Source organism: Mesoplodon densirostris, chromosome 1 (genome assembly GCF_025265405.1).
Source record: "Mesoplodon densirostris isolate mMesDen1 chromosome 1, mMesDen1 primary haplotype, whole genome shotgun sequence".
In the NCBI taxonomy this organism is placed as follows: domain Eukaryota; kingdom Metazoa; phylum Chordata; class Mammalia; order Artiodactyla; family Ziphiidae; genus Mesoplodon; species Mesoplodon densirostris.
Window position 1 is genome coordinate 192,123,212 of NC_082661.1, and position 17,401 is coordinate 192,140,612.

Genomic DNA, 17,401 nt, shown 5'->3' on the forward strand with positions numbered 1-17,401 from the left:
CTACAGCTAAATTCTGTCCTCTCTAATTCAGACTGCCAGATGTTTCTCCCTCACCTTCCCCAAAACCTTTCTAATATGATTATTTTATTCTCTGAGAATCATAGTATTTAAGTTCTCCTGATAGGGCCTTACATAATTGCATGAACAACAGAGTTCTTCTGGATGTGATTCTTTTGAATAAAAGCAGACAATTTTTGGAGCATCATGGAAAACAACAGGTGGTGGGTTTATAAAATTAATTATTATTGACAGATTTTATTCAATTGCAGTTTTTTTTTAATTTTGGAAGACAGTGTTTTCCTTAGAGTGCTATTTGCTCTGTGTTATAATGATGTACTTTTTTTTTTTTTACTAAAATAGTGTTCTATTTTTAACTTAATATTTTGACTGAACCATCTCAAATATTTTGTGAAACAAGGTCTAAAGTATAAATAAGTAAACTGCTGTATATCCCAACTCAGTCTCATTATGTATCAGACTTATATTGGGTTTTGCAAATATTTATTACTTTAAAAATCATATTTTAGCCCCTGGGAACTTCATATTACTAATTACAAATTAAATGGACAGGTTCAGTCATGGTTAAAAATATACTGGTGAAATCAGCATTTACATAAAGTAAATCTGTAGGTTATAGTTACAATATTTATTCCTTTGTTTATCTTAGAGAGTTTATTACTAAAACAGGCTCTCTAGGCTCCTTCTTCTATTGGCCTCACTGCTCTTTTACTAAATATAAAATGTGATTTCTCCAGTTTGGAAGGTTTCAGGATTTTGTGGTGTCCTCCCAAATACCACTGGGACATGTCGCATCATCCACTTGGGCACCTACTTAGACTTGTCAGCAGTCCAGTGGTAGGGCACCTGTGTCCCATTAAAAAGAAGCACTGTCATTATCTGCTATTCGGTCAAATTGCTTATTAGTTGGGAGGATACTCTTATTAGCTATGGTAATAAGGATTCATCCAGTGCTATAAGTGAGAATGGAATTATATGTTGGATTGGTTTCTGAGGTTCTTTTTTAAAATATCATTTGACTGTCATCCATTTCTTTTGCATAAATTTTATAGGACCCCATATTAGTTTTCTGTTGCTGATGTAACAAATTACCACAAACCTCGTGGCTTAAAACAACTCAAGTTTATTATCTTGCAGTTCCGTAGGTCAGAATTCTGACATGGATCTCACTGGACTAAAATCAAGGAGTCATCAGAGCTTCGTTCCTTTCTAGAGGCTCTAGGGGAGAATCTGTTTCCTTGCCATTCCCAGCTTCAAGAGGCTACCCATATTCCTTGGCTCATGGCTCCCCCTTCCTCCGTCTTCAAAGCTAGGAATGGCATATTGAGTCCCTTTTATGCTCACATTTCTCCTGTCTCCTCCCATATCTATCAGATGCGGATGAGAAAGGGGAAAGTTTCTCTGCTTTCAAGGACTGTGTGATTTAGGCCCACCTGGGTAGTCCAGGATAATCTCCCCATCTCAAGTTCTTTAACCTTAATCCCATCTGCAGAGTCCTTTTTCCCAGGTAAGTACGGACATCTTTGGGAAGCCATTATTCTGTCTACCTTAGAACCCAGACATCTTTCTAAAATATTATTTCACTAATTTAAAAGTTTTATGGTTAAAAGATTAAAGGTGTGATTTGAATTAATGCTGAGAAAATATATCACCTCTAGCTCTGACTTCTTAACTTCAAACTCTTACCTGTAATTTTCTGTTGAACATATTTTCTTAGTTTGGAAGCATCTTGTTAGCATTTGCTATGTAACAAACTACCTTATAATTAGTTATCATTGCCCACACATCTCTGGGTGAGCTGATCTAAGCTAGGTTTGGATGGGTGTCTCTGATGACCTTGGCTGGGCTTGCTGTGCATCCATGAGTCTGCTGCAGGTCAGCTGAGAATTGTCTAATCTAGGGGCTCTGTGGGGCAGCTGTGTTTCACACTTCTCGCATCCTCCCACCTTGGGCTACCCGGGTCCTGTTCTTATGAAAATAGCAGAAATACAAACTTACAAGTGGAAACAGATGAAGCCTCTTATGCCTTAAGCTTAGAGCATAGAAACTCACTTTTGCTCTATTCTATTGGTCTACTAGTCACATGACCAAATCAAGGCACTGAGAAATATACTCCACCCTTTTAATTGGGAGGAACTGCAGAGTCACTTAGCAGAGGGACTTGAATAGAGAGAGGGAGTAAGGAATTGGGGCCAGTGATGCAACTAACCCCACACTCAAACTCTGTTTACCCAAACTGAACTCATCTCTGTGACTACCTCCCTCACAGGAAACCTGTTTTGCTTTCTTTTTTTTTTTTTGCTGTACGCGGGCCTCTCACTGCTGTGGCCTCTCCCGTTGCGGAGCACAGGCTCCGGACACACAGGCTCCGCGGCCATGGCTCGCGGGCCCAGCCGCTCCACGGCATGTGGGATCTTCCGGGATCGGGGCACGAACCCGTGTCCCCTGCATCGGCAGGCGGACTCTCAACCACTGCGCCACCAGGAAGCCCCTGTTTTGCTTTCTTTATTTCTGGTTTTAGTTAATGATACTACTCTATGTCTAGTCACCCAAGCCAGAACCCTACAAAGTATTCTAGAGTCTTCTCTTTCCCCTTTCCCTATCTTCAATATTTACCTTGTAAAATATCTCTCTGTAATCTGTCCAGCCTATTACCATCACTGCTCTGGTTCAGGCTGTCATACCTCCTTAAGAAGAGAGGGAGCGAGTTGTCTCTTAATTGTCTCCAATCTAGCTTCCTTCAGATCCATCCCTTATATTGCAGCCAGAATACTCTACCTGAAATACAGATCCCACTCCTGTTCAGTGGCTTCTCATTGCTTCTAGAGGAGGCCCTTTGTGATCTAGATTTGCCAGCCTCATGTGCTACTGTTCCCTGCCTTTTGCTTTACCTTTAGTTCAGGAGTCAGCAAAATATGGCCAGTGGGCCAAAAAATCTGGCCTGCCACCTATTTTTATACAGTTCATGAGCTGAGAATGTTTTTCACATTTTTAAGTGATTAGGGAAAAAAAAAGGAAAAAAGGAACAGTATTTTGTGACACATGAAAATTATAAAATTTAAACCAGTGTTCATAAATAAAGTTTTATAGGAACAGAGCTACACTCATTCATTTTTGAATTGGCTGTGGCTGCTTTCACATTACAGTGGCAGAGTTGAAATTTTTGCTCATAAATATTTTTGCTCATAAAATATTTGCTCTCTGATCCCTTACAGAAAAAGTTTACCAACCCCTGCTCTAGTCAGCTAGAAATTATAATAGCTCCCCTTATGTACCATTCTGTTTATCATGCCTCAGTACTTTTATTACATTGTTTCTTTGCCTGGATAACTCTATAACTTTATTGCTATATAATTTACGTACCAAACAATTCACCCATATAAAGTGTACAATTCAGTGGGTTTTAGTATATTCACAGCATTGTGCAACCATCACCACAGTCAGTTTTAGAACATTTTCATTATCTTCCCTCAAAACCTCATGCCCATTAGCAGTAGCTCCCCATTTCCTTAACCCTCTCCCCTGGCCCTAGACAACCACCAAATCTACTTTCAGTTTCTATAGATGTGCCCATTCTTGATATTTACAATAAATGGAACCATACAACATGTGGTGCTTTTGTGACTGGCTTCTTTCACTTAGCATAATGTGTTTACGGTTTATACAAATTATAGCATGTATCAGTGCTTCATTTCCTTTCATTGCCTATTAATATTCTGCTGTATGAATATACCACATTTTGTGTATCCATTCATCAGTTGATGGACATCTGGGTTGTTTTACTTTTTTGACTCTTTTGAGTAATGCTGCTATGAATATTTGTGTACAAGTGTTGGTGTGGTCATATATTTTCATTTCTCTTGGGTATATATCTGGGCTAATTCTTCCTTATCCTTCAAGAATTGATTTTGGGGTCATCTCTTTCAGAACTCTTCCCTTCCTCCTACGCAGGGTTAATGTCTTTTCCCTATGGCCCTGATAACATTCTCAAAGTATTTACCACATCATATTGAAATTATCTCTTTGCATGTCTGTCTCCTCTAAGTTTCTGGAGAGCAACATCAATGCCTTATCCAACATTGTATCAATTGCAAACAGTTCAAAAGTTCACTTAATATTTGTTGCACTAGAAAAACTATAAAATAATCTATGCTTTTGAATTAAAATAAACTTTATCTTTTGTCTTTTTTTGGTCTAATGTACATTGCCTTTTTCTTTTTTTTTTTGGCGGTACGCGGGCCTCTCACTGTTGTGGCCTCTCCCGTTGCAGAGCACAGGCTCCGGACGTGCAGGCTCAGCGGCCACGGCTCACGGGCCCAGCCGCTCTGCGGCATGTGGGATCTTCCCGGACCAAGGCACGAACCCACGTCCCCTGCATCGGCAGGCGGACTCTCAACCACTGTGCCACCAGGGAAGCCCCATTGCCTTTTTTTTAAGTCTCTTGGACTACATATTGAGATAACTGATCTTGAATTTTTTTTTTAAGGCCTGCAAAGAAAACAAAAAAAGGTGCCAAAGAAAAAGCGTCGGATGAGAAAAAAGATGAGATAGAAAAAATAAAGTCACATCCCTTTATGGAAGGTGAACCTGAAGATGATGTCTACCTAAAACGCTTATATCCAAGGCAGATATACGAGGTGGAGAAAGCTATTCACTTACTTAAGAAATTTCAAGTTCTGGACTTTACTAATCCAAAGCAAGGTGTCTATCTTGATTTGACACTGGATATGACACTGGGGAAGAAGGTATGTAGACTCAATTAAAATTTATTTGTGAACAGTGGTCTAAAGAATTGCTGTTTCTTCATTTAAACAATTTTTGTCTCCTGTAATAATTTTTAGAAAATCTTGTGCTCTTTCTGAACTTTAGGTTGAAAAATATGTTTGTTTGTCCTAATTTTCCAAATATAAAATAAAATGTTGAATGTACTCTTCAGAGTTGATGAACATATATCTCCTCTTCATCTGAAAGTCACCGGTATAAATTTCAATAAAAGTAGTGTTAAAATTAATTGAGGTATTGCTGTAACTTTGAAAAATGACTTAGGCTGCCTAGGTATGTTGTTCCTTCCCTGTAAATGAGGACTTTGGATTAGCTTAGTAGCCTTCAGATGTGTTCCTTAGAATCCTAAAGTTGAGACTAAGTTTGGGTAGAGTTCCAAGCCCCTTACTCTCATCTCAGCCAGAACTTTGTCTGTTTATATATTGCAGTTCCATGGAAGACTTGTTTATAAAATTCTAAAAGTGGGAAAAACACTAGATTAGATTTGAGGTCCATTACAGCTCTAAATTTTATAAGCTTCTCACTTAAGAAGTCTGATTTTTTTGGAGATGATATTTTAATTTTTATTCCGAGAATGTCTTTTTTGGGTCAAACTAGAAGATATGTAGTTTTGAATACAATTTAACAACCTCAATGACAACAATTAATTAAGCATGTAGAAGGAGGCAGTCCAGCATAGTGCTTAAGAGCATAGGCTCTGGAGTCGAGTTACAGTACAGGCCAGAATCCTGGCATCACCAGTTACCTGCTCTTTGAGCTTCTGGTTTAACCTCTCTAAATCTCAGTTTTTTCCTCTCTTTGTAAAGGGGGATAAAATGCTTATTAGTTCATTTGGTTATAGTGAGGATTAAATGAGATGATAGTGAAGGATTTGGTAAGAGTTTAATAATAATGATCAACATTTACTGGAAACTTTCTATGTACCAGCCACAGTGCTAAATGCTTTGCATGCATTTGCTCATTTAATTCTATAATAATCTCAGAAGAGGAAGCTGAGACACAGAAAGTGAGGTAACTTGCTCAAGGTCACAGAGTAGGGGGTGGAGTTAGGATTTGAACCAAAGTCTGTCTCATTTCTTAGTTCTTATTTTAGTTCATACCAGCCCTGTTGTGATTTTATTTTATACCATAGTGTTACTGTTCTTTTATTTTAAAATGTTGTACCTCCAAGATAATCACTTTCTCAGTCAACCACTAATGTAGTTTATAACGAAGTCTTGTAGGACCACAGGTTTCATTTCATAAATGGAAGCCACTTGTAAACTAATAACATTGGAAGGGTACAGTTGTTTTCCTGAGACATTTTTTGTTATTGATAGAGTGCTTGTAAAACAAGCCAGCATTCCCCCAGGGGATGCTATTGTGATTGCTTGCCATTGAAAAATTTACTGAAGTCAGTTGTGACATGTTAATGGCAAAGGAATGCCAGTCAGTAAAACTGAGTTGCATGTCTGATATAAAGTGTGCTTAAGAGTTTGTGCCTTCTTGTCTGAAAAGAAATCTCAGGAGGTTATCTCTATGCAAAGCTTTTCTAAAAATATAATCTTTCAATCAGTTTAATTAGGGAGCAACTCCTTTTCTCTTTCTTCCAGACCTTAAGGCTGCACCAAAACTATGGGCCTAGAACTTGTTTCCCTGTGACGTCTCCCTAAGAGATCTGAGCCATAGGCCTAGACAGGTCCTTGACCCAGTGACTGAACATATTAGTTCTGAGGCCCTGTAGAAACTCCACCTGTATTAGGGCGCCTCACATGCATTCCATTATTTATTTGGGATTTTCCAACTGGCTTCCCAAATATATCTGAAAGTGGTGGGTGGTCCAGGTAATTTCAAAATAGACCCACTCAGAAGAGCCTTTCAGGTTTGGCAGTCTATCTTGGATTTAAAGTTAATATCATCTGATTTACCTGATGGTTTAGAGTCAATGATGGAAATTAGGGGTGACCTACTGAGCAGATCAGCTGGATATTGTTCAATATGCATAGCTATATACATGTCCTGCTTGATGGTATTAAAAAAATTACATGTTCTTTTGAATGTAATTCAGGGTAGCAAACGCTTATTGGCATCCATCATGTGGAAAGCATTGTACTAGGTGCTTGGGAAGATACGGATTGTGCAAACACATCTGTTAATATGTGAGAGACTGTGATGAATGATGTAGAGATAGAAGCCAAGTGCCATGGGAGTATGGAGCTGAGGAGAGAGATTTAAATTTTTATTAGGATTTCTTACAAAAGAAATGTAATCTCTTATGCCTTAAAGTGTAACCAGTGAATATTTCAGATATAGAAAAGCTGAATGAATTTTTCATAGTTGTTTTTCCATTGTTGTGTATTTAGAAAAAAGTGGAGCCGTTTGCCAGTGTTCTTAGTTTGCCATACCCATTTGTTTCAGAGACCAGCAAAGTTGCTGTATTTACAGGGGTGAGTAACCTTTGTCAACTTTTTATATCGCTTAATTTTTTTTACATATCACATTAGTCAATGATTAGAATAACTGAATGAGTAGAGTTAGAGGAAACCTTAGCATTCCTTTAGACTTATTTTCCCCACATGAAGCTCAAAGCAATTAGATGACTTATTTGAGGTTATGTTATTAGCTTGAGAAAGAGCTAAGCCACAACATTAACTTCATCATTATTCATCTACTATATTATGTTTCTCACAAGAAACTGAAGAGAAGTATAGAATTTATCCTACTAGCTGCTGCTTCCTACTGAAGCTCTTCAAACAAGAATAACATTGACGTTAAAGCAGTGGGCCCATTTAGTGCTGTGAAGACATACAAACCACACTTTTAAAATGGTCTAGTCTGGAAAGTCAAGAAAGTCAAGGCGATAACAAGTGTAGTAATACAGCTCTTTGTCATTCTTTTTGTATTATAAACATTTGTTTATAACATGTTCATGAATTTGTTTTGTAAGGTGTTTTGATTCCTCTCTATCTGTCTCGCTTTCAATGAAGAAATTCTTTACTCTTTTCCTAGGAAAGTAGAGAATATAGCTCTTGGAATGCCACAAAACTTGAGGAAATAAGGGAGTGATATGTTTTCACAGTAAAACCAAATGGCATGAATGGAACATATAGAAAAAAAAACCCTAATACTGTGCATTTTTCTTTTGAATTTTCAGACAAAAGGCTAAATTTTGGTTCTCGTTTCTTAAATTAAAAAAATTTTTACTCTTGTATATTGGTTTGATAAAATGTCTCCATTTAGATTAGCAAAACTAAATATATTTTAATCTTTTACTTTTGGAAGATGATGTATTGATAACATTGGAGACTAAGGACCACTTGGTGGGTTCCTAATATGCCATTTTGATGTGTTTCCTCATATGTTAAGTCAAGAAACACTTTAATCACCTCTAAACTAAACTTGTTCTGGATGTAATATCTCTGATGCATCTAGTTGAAAATTGATGCACATTCAGTTAAAAGTAAAAAAAACCAGTTTTTATTTTGAACTGTGGTATTATTTCTGACAAATACTTGAAAGCAGACTGAATTTGCTTAAAGATTGATGTTCATACTATTGTGTTTTGGTAGAATGCATCAGAGATAAAAATAGCAGAAGAAAATGGAGCTGCATTTGCAGGAGGAACTAATCTGATTCAGAAGGTACAGTATTGTTTTCATGTTCATTAGTTATAGAAATTGTTCTGTTATCTTTGACATCTATTGATTTATTACATGAGGAACATAACCACTCTGTTCATATCTTTTGATAAATGGTTAGTAGAGCTTTACAGAACAGGGGAAATTTTTCCTACTCTTTTGAGTCTCAAAATCAAGCTAAGAAAAAACTATCCAGACTTTCTGATATTAACTATGCTTGATTTATATTGTGATTTTTTTTTCTTTGCTTCCTATATGTTTGTGAGAGTTCTGTGGGTAGACTGGAAAGGGCAGTATGACTCTTTCTGGTTTTGAATATGAGATTTGAGATGAAGCGCAAAAGGTAGCATGCATGGATATCTCTATTCACGTTTTGAAGGTCAAATATTTGTTTTGCTTTCTTGGAGTGAAAAGTGTGATTTGCTTTAGTAGATCACAAAGGATCGTATCTGACCTCTATAATATGGTACTTCTAGTTACTCTTAACTTTTACCTCCCCAACTTCATCAGTTCAAGTAATGTAGGCTTAGCATGGAGGCAAAAAAAATGATTATATAGCCTGCCTTAAGAAAATAACATAGAATTTGTGGAGCCCGTTTGAAACAAAGACAACATTTTTTTTTTTTTAAGAGGTGGGGAGGGGAATTTTCTGGTGGTCCAGTGGTTAGGACTCCTCACTTTCACTGACTGAAGGAACTAAGATCCCACATGGCCAAAAAAAAAAAAAAAAAAAAAAAAAGACGTGGGGAGAAGAGGCACATCTGTTGAATTTTGGGAGTTATTTCTGAAATACAAAAGATTTCCCTAACATTCTCTAAAATCTCTTCTAAATCTAATCCTTTAGACTGTGGAATACTTATTGTTTTGTTTTTAGAATGGGAGAAAGTGATATGAAAATTTATCTTTTGTCCTGTATCCAGATTTCAATTTGGGGGAAGTTTTAACTGGACCATTAACTGGACCAAGCACAACAGTGCTTGTAGCGTGTTTTTTTCTACCCCAGTAGTTCTCTAAATTTGGTGTGGATTCTGGATTTTTAAGGGGAATCTCTAGAATTATTTTTGGGAGCAGAACTAATGGAAAATATGAAGAGATGTACTTTCATACAGCTTCTAGGTCAAAGTCAGAGGGTGGTACCCAATTCTCTCTGATGTATCATAAATTTTAATTTAGTAAGATTATTAACATTCTTTTAATATTAAAAAATAAACAGTACCACAAATTCTTTGGAATTTGAGAGTGTAGCTTGGACCCCGGAGTCAGAGAACTAACTATTCTTATTAAACTTGTGTACTACCTTCCATCTGTTTTCTTCCGCAAGCATAAGAGTATGTTATAGAACTGTCATAGCAACAGTTTAGTTTGAATAGATATCTCCACTTCTTAAATGTTAAGTAAGAAGTTACTTCTCAAGAAAGAAATGGTATGGGAGCAGAAAGTATTCTGTATCATTAAGTTCATTAAATAAAATATTTTGAAAAAAGTAACCCAAATAAGGAAACCAGGTACATTTTGAAATTATTTGGTAAGTAAAATATTACAGGTACAGAATTTCTCTTTAGGTGCCCCACTGATGATCTATTATTAGAGGGAAAAATGCCACCTATATACGGCATCAAAACCAATATATTCTTGCAGATTACCCCCTGGTATCTTTTAAAACTCATCCATTTTATTTTCAAAAGGTATTCAGGTTGTGAAGTAAATTCAGTACAGTTTTGTAAATAGTATCATGGCTGCAATTTTTTTTTACACATTCTTGTATTTTTTAATTAGTTTACATATCAATACTATTTTACTTAGTGCTTATAATAGGTAAATGTAGGATGAATTTACTGAACTTTTAGTCATTTCTTAGGTAAGACTTTATTTACTAAATTCATTTTGCTTTAATTACAGTACTTTTGAAATATCACAAGAATGCTTGGTTCTGAGGGATTTTTAAATAGTTTCATTTTTACTTGTCTCTAGAGCATGCATGATTTTCATCCATATAGTTTTATATTATTCAATGATATGATCTTAAGGTTAACTATAGCATAACTTTCAAACATAATTTTAAATTTAATTCAAAGGGACATGTTTTAGAATCAGTATTAGAAGGTGTTGGAGTAGAAATGTCACATACAGTTCTTTGACATTTCAAAATTGCCTCTGCTTTCATGATTCTAGTGATGAGAGCCCTGGTTCTGGAACCACACTGCCTGTGTTTCAGTTCTGGGTCTGCCTCTTAGAAGTGCAAAGATTGACTCGTCCTCCTTAAGCCCTCCATTTCCTTATCTGGAATGTGTGGTCAATAGTACTTTCTTCATAGATTTATTGTAAAGACCTTATGAACTAAACCATGTATGATGCTTAGCAGAATGCTTGGCATGTTATAAGTTCTCTTTTAAAGTAAGTTGTTATTGTTTAGGGGAGCACAGTATGTTGTTTAGGGAGTAAAGAATTTGTAAAAAGAAGAAATAGTAACAGGAAGATCAAATTCCAGAATCACACTTAATTTTGCCAGAGTCCAGGTTTTTACAGTTCAGTGTGTAACCCCAAACCAAGGCTTTGAATGACATACTGTGATAAGACTTTATGCAAAACAATCATTGGCAAAATATTTGTTGTCCAGGCAGTATTGTTCTAAAAAGTTGCTTCATTTTATTTATTTATTTTTTTTTTTTGCGGTACGCGGGCCTCTCACTGTTGTGGCCTCTCCCCTTGCGGAGCACAGGCTCCGGACGCGCAGGCTCAGCGGCTGTGGCTCACGGGCCCAGCCGCTCCGCGGCATGTGGGATCTTCCCGGACCGGGGCACGAATCCGTGTCCCCTGCATCGGCAGGCGGACTCTCAACCACTGCGCCACCAGGGAAGCCCGCTTCATTTTATAATCAACTGAATTTTTAAATGGAGTATACTGTAGGAGTAAAACAATTACTTTGGGTGCCTGCCTGAATTAATTTAAAATGTCTTTTAAAAATTGAAATTATTTTCTTTGCTCTTAGAATGGAAATAGAGTATGGATAATAAACTATAAGTAAACTTGTCTTTGACTATTCCACTCCTCTTATTTTTTGGAGGCAAAGAGAATTTTGGTTTCAATTCTTTGTGAAAATAACGATAAATTCAGTTCTCCTGATGCTCCAAATTTAGGAAAGCAGTGTAGTTGCTAGTGATTTGGCAGCTAGTGGTTATTAATTTTACATGTGATCTATTACAAAATTTTCAACATATTTCTTCAGTTTTGATGGACATATGAATTCAACTTTGTGGGACTGTATGAGTCATGTACACATCAGTGATATGTTCTAGCTTGTAACACTTTGCCTAACATAACGCCATGGAAGAATTAAGCCCATTAAATGTTTGTTTATTTTTAATGGATGTGGCTATTTTTAAAAGAAAACATCAGAAAATGTTTTGCTTCTGATGGTTTTCATAATTGATAAATGTGTTCAAATGATCCTTGTGGTTAAAGAATTGTGCTTAATAGCTATTTTCTAAATTATAAGGGAAATTATTGCTACATTAGACTTTATTTTTAGAAAAAGCTTTTTATACAATCTAAGGTTATCTTTTCCCCCCTGATTTTTAGATTTTGGATGATGAAATTCAACCAGACTTTTATGTAGCTGTTCCAGAAATAATGCCGGAGCTTAATCCATTAAGGAAGAAACTGAAAAAAAGATTTCCTAAGCTTACTCGAAGTAAGGGAGAATTCTTTTACTATTTCAATATGCTATCAACAACTTTCTAATATATATGTTTAGTTAGAAAACAAAATTGCTAATATATGTGTAGAATAAATAATATGTTCTTGTGTTTGAGTGTTGGGTTATATAGGAACATAGGGATTTAATATTTTTTTCCTTTGGCATTAATACTGGTGATTTAATGTAATTTGAAGACCTAGTTACTTTATAATACCAGATCTTTAAATTTAGGCCATATTCTAGTTTTAAATTAGTGGAACATAATACCCACTACATATGTTATCATCATACTATTTTATACCTCTTTATCAATATAACATGTATGCTCATTTATGTTAGCATTCAACATATATGTATGAATGCTTACTGTGTATGGTTCTGCAGTTATTTCCCTTGAGCAACTTTTCCCTTGTGGATATTTCCCCCTTATGAAACCTAGTAAGAGAAGTAAGGGTGCTACATAAATAGCCGTGTTATAAAGTATGAAGTATTATATGATAAATTCACAAGGTGCTGTAGGTGTTCAGTAGAGGAGGAATTTATACATAGGTGGGGAAATCAGAGAAGGTACCCTGAAGGGGGTGACATTTAAACTGTACCTTGAATAATTTGGTGAGCAGATTAAGGGGGATATTATTTTAAGTGGAAAGAATCTGTTAATCATAGACACTGAAGTAAGTTAGAAATTATCGGCTACATCCCATAAATACCAATTAGTTCTCTTTGGCTGTAGTGAATGGTACCCCTATGAAATGAAAGAGAATATGTTGTACTGGTAGATTGATGCCATGTTGAGCAGAATCTTGAATAAGATCCTAATAAATTTGGACTTTTATTCTGTATTCAACAGGAATCTCTTAGAAGTTTTTAAGGTGGGGGATTCTTCAGAGCTTTAATTTAGCAAGAGTTTGTAAGATGTATTGGCATGAATCAAAAGTAGAGGCAGGGAGACAAGTTCAGGTGCAATCGCCAGAGACTAATAAAGGTAATGTTTAAACTAAAGTCTTCATAATGAGACTGGAGTGAAGAGGACAGATGTCAAAGATAATAGGACTTTGCACTAAGTAGTTAGGAATGGACATGTTGAGAGAGAGAAAGGGAAGAGTCAAATGATGCTGAGATTTAAACCTTGGGATCTCTCCTAATAAGTTGATGTCATTAATGGAAACAGGGAGTAGATTTGGGAAGAAAAGTAAGTTCATTTGCAGACATTGTTTCTTTTAGATGGTGCTGGATATCTGCTATAGATAGACGTTATTTCAAATACAATTTTATAAGGTAAAAGCAAGTATTTTAAAATCATTTTAGTAGATTGGTCTTCAAATTTTAACTCTAGTTGAGCTAAAAAAAATCTTGTGAAAATTCTTCATACATGATAGCCACTAATGTTCATCTGAATTATAGATCATGTTCTATGCTGTAAGCAAATTCAAATGTACTCTTCAGTTTTGTTGTACCAGTGTTTTGTTTATTCTTGATAGCCTGCATTGAATGACACATCCTTTTGAGATATTGAACTGAGGTTTGACACTTTTTATTACGGATTTCCAGTACAGTAGTGTTTGTTTTCATGGAAGCACACTTACATTCTTTCCTAAGTAGGACCTGAAATTGAACATTATTTTAAAAATTAAACCAGAGTTACAGTTGAATTTGAAAATAATTCTCATATTTTTTTCTAATTAAATTCAAGCTCAACAAAGCCAAACAATATTAAATAAAGTCAATTAAAACTGAAACTGAATACTGAATATATCTGTATTCAGCTCACTCCTTGCTTTGCACGGTTAACTGGTTTTTCACAGAAATTAATTTTGTTACCTTTGCTGCTTTATCCATTCTTTGAATAACTCTTTTGGCCTCAATTTTCTTTAGCGTTGAGGTTTCTTATTACCATTTTCATTGCAAAATTTGGGACTGAAAGGTTTTCAGATAACTTATTTCTTTATTTCAGATAAGAAAAGTTTCTTTTGAAAATGTTTATTTTTAGTAGTGGGCTTTGTTTCTGCTTTCATAATGAATCATAGCTTGTGTATACCATGGTCAAGTTACCTAGGTATGTTATCCCCACCCAGCCCCCCCAATTTGCTTAACAAATCATCTTGGAAAACCAGGCAGACTTTTCTCGTTCCCTAACTTTTTCTTTTCAGCCCCACACGATCTGCTTAACAGCACTGGCAAAACATTTGTGTTCTTTAAACATGAAGACAAATGATTAACCTGTCAAAAATGTGAAAACAGAATACAGCAGATGTTCATTAGAACAAATGAAGCTTGTATTATGCATTTTTAGAGCTTATTCAGAATCTTGTTTAGGAACATTTGATTCCCCTTACATCCAACAAAAGACGTAAGGGTAAAACAGAAATTACGTTTTGAGCAAATGGATGGAATTAAAAAACAAACAAACAAGCCCCTGCAGCTGAGCTCATTAGTTTCCCATTTTATCTTACATTTTGTTTTTCTAGTGGGAGTGGGTGTAACCAACTTGGCTGGATTGAATGTGCACATTTTGCAGCATGTTTAATGCTGCAGTTTTATTTGTTTTATTTTAATTGCTTACATAACTATAGGCAAGTTCTCTATTTTTCCAGTGCACATTTAGCTTGTTTTCTGAGTATTTCTTTTTTATCTCATTAAAAAAAAAAAAACATTTAAAACTTGCTTTTTAAAATTTCTTGGAAGAAATTAGCCTTCATTTTGCATGTCAACTTAGCTTTTTTTTCTCCACAATACAAATGCCCTCTGAAATTCTTTCATATCTAATATAGATATATCTTATTGATATTTTTTGATTTTCTTTATTCCTAATCTTATTTTTTAGCATTTACTAAACAAAAAATACTAGTATGAAAAATATCTAGACTTAATGGAATCAGTTTTCTATTATGCATATTAAGCCATAGTAGGTATAATGGCATACGTGGAAATAGTTGAATTCTTTTAAAGCATACTAAGTTGTTGGCAGGTAAGGGATATAATTAGAAAACTGGAACCACTACTGTGTGTTCCTCTTAACACATAGTTCTTAGGATTGAACATCAGTGCTCTAGTTGGAGTCTTGTCAAAAGGATATTCCAGCAGACTTGTCCAAAGAGTATTCACATCTACTGAGTAGGACACTGCTTTCTGTATGGAAGTTGGTATTGTATCATATTTGAGAGTAATGGATATAAAATTATTGAAATCTAATGTAAATTATTTTTAACTCATAGATTGACATGCTGTACTTCAGAGTATTGCTTGCATTATTGAAACAATTTGATTATATAAAGAAAAATGCTAAAACACAGGGAATTTTTGCAGGGTAACCAATTTGAAATTTTTCTAAATTTCCCTCTCTCATGTGTTAGTTTAAAAACTATTTATGTGTGAAAGACTCCAATGATGAATAGGTATGATTATAATTATTATAGATGAATTATTGATATATTACAGCTGGTTCTGTTGCTCTCCTTCATTTCCCTTACTCCAGCCATAGTGGCCTCTTTGCCCTTCTTTATACGCACTACGTGTTCTTCCTTCTCAGGTCTTTGGACTCATCGTCCCATCTGTCTGTAATGCTCTTTGCTAATTTGCCTGGCTCACGTTCTTATTCAAATATCACCTTAAACAGAGAGGCCTTCTGTAACCATCCTATATAAAATATTAATCTCCACTTCCCATCATTACCGGATTTCTCATTATTGTGTGTTTTTTTTTTTCCCTTTGGCTGCGTTGGGTCTTCGTTGCTGTGCGCAGGCTTTCTCTAGTTGCGGCGAGCAGGGGCTAGTCTTTGTTGTGGTGTGCAGGCTTCTCACTGTGGTGGCTTCTCGTTGCAGAGCATGGGCTCTAGGGCGTGCAGGCTTCAGTAGTTGTGGCGCACAGGTTTAGTTGCTGTGCAGCATGTGGGATCTTACTGGACTAGGGCTTGAACCTGTGTCCCCTGCATTTGGAGGCAGATTCTTAACCACTGTGCCACCCGGGAAGTCCCCATGTATTTTTTTGAATTATAGTTTTGTCTAGATATATGCCCAGGAGTGGGATTGCTGGATCATACAGTAATTCTATTTTTAGTTTTTTGAGGAACCTCCATACTGTTTTCCATAGTGGCTGTATATAATGAGATTTTCATATTGACTTATCATGGGAAGAGCTGCTGGAGACACACTGAGAGTGGTGTGTCTCTAGTGGTATGTTCCTTATTGTATTTCTTACCCTCCAAATAAATTACATTTTCTAGGTACAAAATTGAAATTTTTTCAGGTTAAGTTATGGTATTGTGGGATATTAGAAGTATGTATGCAACTAGAGATTATCATACTAAGTGAAGTAAGTCAGAAAGAGAAAGACAAATACCATATGATATCACTTATATGTGGAATCTAAAATATGACACAAATGAACCTATCTGTGAAACAGAAACAGAATCAGGGACAGAGAGAACAGACTGGTGGTTGCCAAGGGAGAGGGGGATGGGAGAGGGTTGGATTGGAAGTTTGGGATTAGCAGATGCAAACTGGTGTATATATAATGGATAAACAACAAAGTCCTACTGTACAGCACAGGGAACTGTATTCAATATCCTGTGATAAACCATAATAGAAAAGAATAGAAAAAGAATATATATATATATGTATAACTGAGTCACTTTGCTGTAGAGCAGTAATTAACACAACATTGTAATTCAACTATACTTCAATAAAAAACAAATTTTTAAAAAGTTTAAAGTAAAATTAAAAAATATATTTATCTTTATGTGTTGAATTTGAGTTAAAATGTTAATGATTAAAGATTAGGAAGGTATAGTTTATGTTTGGAGTCTCCTCCATTATCCTTTGAAAATTCTTAGTTTTTACCTTGATTCCTTTTTTCTCCTTTCTTTATTCAGTTGCATCTTTTTTTCCACCTTAATGGAGGACAAAGTGACATTCGAATCCAATAAAGTCTCAAATCTTAACTCTTTCTTCCTGCCAGCTTCTGTAACCATTTGTGCAGCAATGAGCTGCTTCCAGATTGTACCACTCACTGATGTATTATTTCTACTGCTAGATCTTGCTACTTTTCTAGTTCCTTCCCTTCTTTATGGTAAGGCAGGTCAGACAAATTTCACACAAAGGTAAGTAAAAAGTACTTCAAAGATTTCAAGACTCCACTGTCAGCTTTTATCATGGGTTATTTTATAGGTTTTATTTTAATTTGTCATCAGTGTTTCTAGAGTATAAGCATCATCATTGTATATACTTATTTATTAGTTATTTATTACTGTACAACAATAATATCACAAATTTAGTGGCTTAAAACAACA

General features: G+C 35.6%; 1 protein-coding gene across 1 annotated transcript in view; it reads left to right on the forward strand.

Annotated features, from left to right (window-relative positions):
* MRPL1 (mitochondrial ribosomal protein L1) overlaps positions 1 to 17,401 on the forward strand; it is a 58,949-nt gene that overhangs the window by 15,058 nt on the left and 26,490 nt on the right. The window contains exons 3-6 of the mRNA XM_060093082.1: positions 4,505 to 4,763; positions 7,143 to 7,226; positions 8,349 to 8,420; positions 11,997 to 12,108. Coding sequence (XP_059949065.1) covers positions 4,505 to 4,763; positions 7,143 to 7,226; positions 8,349 to 8,420; positions 11,997 to 12,108 — 527 coding nt within the window. The remainder of the gene's footprint in view (positions 1 to 4,504; positions 4,764 to 7,142; positions 7,227 to 8,348; positions 8,421 to 11,996; positions 12,109 to 17,401) is intronic.